The sequence below is a fragment of the Morone saxatilis genome, unplaced genomic scaffold (genome assembly GCF_004916995.1).
Source record: "Morone saxatilis isolate NCDOM2014 unplaced genomic scaffold, NCSU_SB_2.0 Contig24, whole genome shotgun sequence".
NCBI classification, from domain to species: domain Eukaryota; kingdom Metazoa; phylum Chordata; class Actinopteri; family Moronidae; genus Morone; species Morone saxatilis.
Window position 1 is genome coordinate 15,497,034 of NW_023339807.1, and position 7,593 is coordinate 15,504,626.

Below are 7,593 nucleotides of genomic sequence, written 5' to 3' on the forward strand. Positions count from 1 at the left end.
AACACAAATAAATATTAAAATTGACAGTAGATTAAAACATATGGGAGGAGGGCATTAATAGACCACTGTCTGTCTTCCCTCCACACTGACTGTCTGAGTGAGGTGTTGGCATATGGATGGTGTTGTATAAATACTATATAATCATCCCGCACACGACATCGTTTGCTTTATTGATGTCTGTCAGTTTGCATAATCGCAGGATAGGCTGACCTTTTATAAGGGAACCGTCTAATCCGCTCCCACACAATTCCGCGTCTGCGCTCATCCGATTAGGGGAGCACATATCGCACACAGAGAACCATAATATTAAACCGATTAGGCCAGGTATAATAGTCTAATTATGTAGGATTATGCTGTATAGACTCTGTAGAGTTAGAATAAATTGATTAGTCTGCTAGGAAAGCAATCCGAGAATCCCTGGCGAAAAACATGCTTACATCTCCTGTAAATTATGCATCGAATTGTCTTTGTTAATTGTTTTCCTTTAGTCCTTTAGCCTAATTATTCAACTAATATTCAATTCAATACAACTTTATTTATCCCTGCTAGGGTAATTGTATGCAGCAGCCCGCCGCCCAGATAAGAAAAGTAAGTACTGAGGCTAATAAATTATAACATCTTATTATAGTATGAGCTCAGTTCTCCAAGGGGGTTTTCTTAATTACCCAATTTAATCTCAAAACAGAGAAGTGTGCAGGTCCTTTTCATCCATGTATTCAGCTGAAGGCGCACAGACTCACCGATCCTGCTTCCGCACCCTCCTCCACGCCATGTGTTGCATTATTTTATTTATTTTTTTGGGTCCATCAAAGTTTTTTAACAAATTTATTCACTTGTTTTAATACTATTCAATGAATTCCTGTGTGCCATTGATTCGCCAGTCCCAGCGTCTTTTTACGGGCGTAACAGGTGCCATGAGCGACCAGATAGGCCACATAGTCTTTATTGTATAAAGGCAGTAACACATGTGTTGTTTTCAGAGGCTACAGTAAAAAAATTAATAACAACCCCTCCAAATAACCTGGGTACATTAAATTAGACATTTGTTAGGCATCTTACAAATCCTGCCACCTGTTCTCAGCGCTTATTTCGCCGCTCTGATTCCGTCCAATGGGAATGAACGGCAGGACTGGAGGCGGAGAAAGAGGGAGAGAAGTTGGAGGAGAGAGTGAGAGACAGATCCGGGGAGACAGTGAGCTGTAGATTGAGTGGAAGTCGGTGGAGTCGCATATTAAATCTCAGGCTTCACTGCTCATCTGAGGACTGTTACTTGACGTCCAGCTTTGCCTTTTTTTGTGCGTTTTTTTTTTTTTCGGCTGTTTTGCCGGTTTGTGTGGCTGCACGTTTTTTGACGTGCAGCCACAGGTTGACCGATTTAATCCAGTCACCATGGATTATTCCTCTTCACCTCGAGTCGACTGTCACTGACGGGGGATCGAAATGGGTACCGTCGAGAGATCATCGCCGATGATAGAGAGAGAAACAAACTGATCACATCAAGTGAGCGGAGACGAAGGCAGCATCTGTGGGAGGCGACGCACAATTTCTAGAGACGAGCGAGGACCTGTGGAGGGACCTATATGAAAGGAGGCGAAGCGAAAAGATGATGGGATGGCCGTGACAACATGAAAAAGAAAAAGTGTGGTGGTCTATTTTCATCCAGCCAGTGATTCAACACAACTAACCTGGGGGACAGGGACTGAGAGAGAAGAGGTAGGAGGTAGGTAGAGAAACAGACAGGGAGGAGGGGGCCGTGAAGGTGTCTGGTTATATCATACTGAAAGTAGGTTATTGTTTTTGGATCAATCAAATGCAACTAAATGCAGACAACTTGTGCCTAACTGAAGCATACACACAGTAACAGCACTACCTGTCTTGCTACCAGAATTGACTGATGTGGAATTATTATCCTGTAGTCTCTGAGCCTGATCTAATTTCCATGGAGGATTTGCACCATCCTCCTGGCTAACAACAATGTAACACAGATGACATTTTATGGCTTAGATTGCTGGGAGCATTGTGGGATGTGAGAGAAGGAGAGGACACTGGGAAACAGAGAGCGAGAGAGAGAGACCGCTGAGAGGGGCTGACTGGGCAGCTGACTCAAATGCGACTCAAGGAAGAACATATTCCCCAATTATGGCTACTTTTCTTCACTCTGCTGCCCCTCTTTGTCACACATCTTCAGCTTTTGGAGTTCAGTCTTTTTCCTTCATTTCTTTTAACTAACCGTTATCCATCACAAAGCTCCCCCACTCCTCCTTCCAGCCACTCTCTCGCTGTCTGTCCTGTCTTCATTAGTACCGTCATGATAAATAGTCACTACCCTCTGTCATTTTTCTGCTGTGTCTTTCTTTACAGTTCTTCTCTTCTCTGTTTTTGTGTTTGTCTGCAGACAGGTGCGTGGCCACAGCCGTGACCATGGAGCCTCCCCCCTCTCTGAGCTTGGCTCTGCTAGGAGGGAGCGAGGATGAGGACCAGCGCTTCCTCCTTCCACTGGGTAGTATATCCCATCCCTCCACCACTGGCAACCAGCCAGGATCAAACCACTCCAACCACATGGGAGGATCAAGCCTCGACCGTCTAAATGGCAGCACCCCGTCCCCGTCCCCTGCCACGCCCAACTTGCCTCCAGCATCGCTCCCCAAGTTGCCCCTGTCATCCTCTGGAGCCCAGCCTATGCCCCCACCCATTCCCAACGCCCTGCACCCCACCAGCACCCCGCTCTCCTCCTGCCTGGGCTCACAGCACAGCCTGAGCGGGGACAACTCCCCGGTCTACAACGCCCTCTTTTACTCCTCCCACTCGCCCTCCATGGATCGGGAGCGTGACAGGGACAGGGAAAGAGAGAGGGGCTGCAAACACCGTCAGGCCAGTCCTCTGGTCCACCGTAGGGACAGTAACCCCTTCACGGAGATCGCCATGAGCTCTTGTAAGTACACAGGCGGGGTCATGAAGCCCCTGAGCCGCCTCAGCGCCTCCCGCAGAAACCTCATCGAATCAGACAGCAGCAGTGAAACCAAAGAGGGCGGTGTTTCAGCTGTTGCTGGGGCAACGGCTGCTGGTGGGCATGACCGACAGCGAGAAGCCCCTCCTACCTATTTGGTGGCCCAGTCCTCTGCCAATCAACCCCTAATTCAGACCCCCCCAGAGATCGTGATTTCATCCAAAGAAGACTCGCCATACCCCAGAGGAGGGTATGACATCACTGACTCCACATCCAACCAGATGTCTATCTACCACCAGAACCACGCGCTGGTGGAGAGCAGGCGGGCGCAGCCGGGGAGGGGCAGCAGGCAAGGAGGGGTCGGGGCAGTGGGCACAGGGGCCAGGGGCAGCACCTCCAAGGCCCCTAAACGGAAGAACCAAAACATTGGCTATAAATTGGGGCATCGCAGGGCGCTGTTTGAGAAGAGAAAGAGGCTGAGTGACTATGCTCTCATCTTCGGGATGTTTGGCATCGTCGTCATGGTGATTGAGACAGAGCTGTCGTGGGGCGTGTACAACAAGGTGAGGGGACAAACCACTGATACTCTAATAGACACTCCACTGATTTTACACATAGAGATCTGTTTACTAGTCGCGGTTAGTACAAGTTGTATAATGTGTTCTGCGGCTCTGGAGGAAAGAATTACCATGATGACGTCATAGTGATGTCATCAGGGTTATTATAGCTCACAGATTTATAGAAAAAAGCCTTTAAAACAAACTGAGAGTTTGTTGTTCATCAGGCCATAGAGGCAGGAATTGTCCCAAACAGGGAGTGTCTAATGAAAGAAGCTATCAAGTTGCATTATGGGAAGTGTTATTGAAGTTTGACTCTTACTAGGGACTAAGAGTTGGCAGATCTTAGCCTCTACTGCTATGAGTTTGACCATTCCCCCAAGAGTTTGACCATTCCCCCAAGTCCCCCAACTTTATGGAAGTGCAATAATAACTTGGCAGTCCCCCTTTAATGTAGCCTCAGTCTAAAACATTTATGTGAGTCCACAAATGTCACACCAAGCTGTCAGGATGGTTGTAGCATTGTGCACTGGCGCTAACTTTGGCACTTAAGCATTTTGGGTACACCTCAACCCCCAGGTCAGCAGGACGCCCAAACTTTGGCTGTTTTGGATGGGTCATTGGCCAGATAATTAGAATTAGCTTTCATCCGTCAATCACCAAATTCATGAGCACCATGCCCATGTTGTTGGAGGTTTGTGTACTGTAACGACCAGGCTTGACAGTTGCTGCTTCTGGGTGATGTAATACAACAATGCAGAGGACATGGGGGGGCAGATTATCAGTAGGAGGCCAGGATCTCATTTGTCTGTGTAATGGGGAGTGTAATAAGCTGAATCTGCCCCTGGCTGCCGTTGTCTGTTTATTTTGGGTGTGTGTGTGTGCCACAGGGTCCCAGTGGAGCATGTTGCGCTCACCTTCCTGATGCAAAGATACTTCTGTCCTTGTTCCATCCCTTCTTCCTTTCTGTCATGTCACAGTGGGTTGGTTTTCTTTAGCTAATAAGGTGGAAACATTACTTCCAGTTATGCAACTTGTCATATATGGATCACTGATGATGTGAAGAAGGATATGGGATCATGTGAGAGCACAGATTTATAGGTAACCTACTAGAATAGGCCAGCTGGGTGTGTCTCTATCTCCCCCCTTCTCTGTTCCTCTGTTGATACTTGGTCTATCTCTGTTAATGTCATTGCTAGAAAAATCAGACCGTTCTGTTTAGCTGGCTGTCTCTTTGCCTCCGTCTCCCACTCATTACTTACAGTCTTAGAGGCCACGTCTTTTTATTAATGAAAATTCATGGATTGAATTTTTCTCTCTCTCAATCCCTCCTCGTCCCCTTTCTTCTTTTCTGTGGACCTATTCTCCTCCCTGAAGGAGACGGCGGACGCTTTTAATGCTCTCTTCCTCTGTCTGTCTCTTTTTTATTTCAACTCCACGCCTGTCTCTTTATCCTGCTTTCTTTTTTCTTTCTTTCTTTCATTTGTCCCCTCACTTTCTCTCTCCCTCTGCTCCTGTGCTCTTCCAGTGGGCGTCAAACTGGGGGAGTGTGATCGGAAGAGAGAAGCGGCTGGGCGAGAAATGAAAGGCTGTGGAAGGAGAGAAGAAAGGAAAGGCGATAATGAAAAGCCTGATTTAGGTGCTTAATCTACAACCAAAACCGTCCTCATCTCAATCAGGCAGAATTGTCTATCAATAAGAATTGATGGACAGCTTTAAACACGAGGAAGGCAGCCATTCTGTTTGCCATCTCGATCTATATTCATTAAGAAATCTAGTTAAGAGCGAGAAGTCAGAGTTGAGGAAGAATAGTATGTCAAATATCTTTGTGCCTCATGGTCTCCCATCAGGGTTGTACATTTTTAAAAAGAGGTTGAATCCAGAGATTGTTAAGTAAAGTATGCTTCAGCAAACCCTGATCAAATTTCATTTTAAATACAGAGTGCCAAGTTCTATATTTTTTTTTTTCCTGCTTTTATGGTTGCAGATTGGTTTGACTCCAACAGATACTGGAGTTCCATCAGACAGTTCAAGCCCTCACTTAGATAATTGAGGTGGAAAGAAGCCCGCTGGTTGTTGTGAAAAATGGATAGAGATCATAAGGATGAAAGAGTGAACGGAAAGGGAGATGGATGGGAGGATGGCAGTGGGAGAAGAGGAGAGGTTCATGCAGTACTTTAAACCAGTCTAGGGGGGGGAAGTCTTGAATGATTTCCTCTATTGATTATTGATTATTGATAATCACTCACCCACACATGCACCTTCTATCCCGGCACACACATGCTGTACAAACCTGCACATTGAAAATGGATGCTGACTTTTAGAGGTGCTTGCTTGTGTGTTGTGTATTGACAGTCTCATCCTTGAGAGGTGGCGTGAGAGCTTGTGGGTAAATGTGATCGGTGTGTGTGTGTATATATATATATCTATATATATATAATGTTAACAGCACCATCAGACTTTGTGTCTTTAACAATAGCTGTAAACTTAATGCCACTGTATACTGCCAGTGTGTGTATGTGTTTCTAAACCAGCTGCTCTATCTTGCGCCCAAAAATAGAGATGAAGAATAAGAATGGAACTAAACAGGGTGGGTTGGATGGTGTGTGTGTGTGTGTGTGTGTGTTAGGAAGGTTAAAGAGGGAGAGGTTAACAGAAAAGGACATGGTGTTCGTGACTGTGGGTATAGTGAGTAAGCATATGTATATTCATGTGCAGAAACAGATTTCAAACCCTGTCAGCACGTACTATAGCTGCAGCTGAGATTTTCCATTCATTGTAGTATAGCCTCTGCCTTCAGTTATTAAGCTGTCTAATTCAGGCAAGTTCTAGAAAAAAGTCCACAAGCAAGGCCGCATTTAAGATCAGTAAGTTTTTATACAGATAAAATGTATTATGTATGTAATTCAGCAGTGATGGACAGGGGTGTAGTACAAAATTATGGGCCATATACATAAGCAGTCTCGGTGAGCCCCTTCATCTTTCATGCACGATGAGAGACCTGCCGCTTCTCCACTCTCTGTGGCTATTTCTGATACTGAGGGCCATGTGGCTCATGATGTTAAGCTTTCCTAGCTAATATTGATAGATAATGTCACATAACATTGTATCTATGATGCTGATTAATTTATGATATGTTATGCAATGCAAATATTTTCCAAGTTAAATTCCCAGCTGATTACCTTCAATCTAAACAATGGCTAATTATTAGCTTAAACCAACCGTGTTAGTTTTGCACCTACTATGATGCACCTCTGACAAACTGGAACAAACTTCCTGAACTGTGTCACCCATGTCAGACCTGTAGGTACGGCATGTGACATGTAGATAATCAACAGCTTACACAATGTCTTTGGCTGAGCATTAATCGCAGGTATCAAAGTATGATTTAAACACGTTGATCATTCAGGTAAACAGTTATTATCATGTCTTCTGTGAAATATAACTGGACAGCCATAACATATGTTAATCACCATCTTTATCAACACTATACTAATATTAGTTAATTAACATGTAAGCCCTTAATAAATGTTAACAGTTAATTCTTACCCCAATATTAACTCATGTTAATAGGTTCTTTATAAACAATTTAAAATAATATAAAACCTTATTTAACGTGAACACTATTATTAAATTATTACTAGAAACATTAGTTAATTGTTAATTAACTGTTAGTTAATGCTTATTACTCCATTAACTAATGTTAATTAATGTACCCTTATTATAAAGTGTATTTATTGTCTCGGGGAAACTAGATAAATCAAAATGTCATCAGCATATAGTAAGACTTTATGCTGTCATTCTTTCTATGCGTACATCTTGTCTTATGATTGCAGCGAGGGGTTCCATAGCCAAGGCAAACAACAGCGGGCTCATGTGGCGGTCATGCCATTACCCTGCTCAACACTAAAATTACTAGACCTGAGCCCATTAGTAATTACAGCCAAAAGAGGTGAAGTATACAAGATCTAAATCCATTTATACATATAAGTAGTTTGGCTGTCAGACAGAAGCAGGTGCTCATTGATTAAAATAGTAACCTGTAGGGTGCCCGGATAGCTCAGTGGGTCCTTGCTGCAGCGGCCCAGG

The 7,593-nt window shown here is 44.4% G+C and overlaps 1 protein-coding gene across 1 annotated transcript in view; it reads left to right on the top strand.

Annotated features, from left to right (window-relative positions):
- The first annotated feature begins 2,405 nt into the window (after positions 1-2,405).
- The window catches only part of kcnn3 (potassium intermediate/small conductance calcium-activated channel, subfamily N, member 3), a 58,103-nt gene continuing 52,915 nt past the window's right edge, over positions 2,406-7,593 (top strand). The window contains exon 1 of the mRNA XM_035672178.1: positions 2,406-3,510. Within this exon, the coding sequence (XP_035528071.1) occupies positions 2,422-3,510 (1,089 nt within the window). The 5' untranslated portion in view covers positions 2,406-2,421. The remainder of the gene's footprint in view (positions 3,511-7,593) is intronic.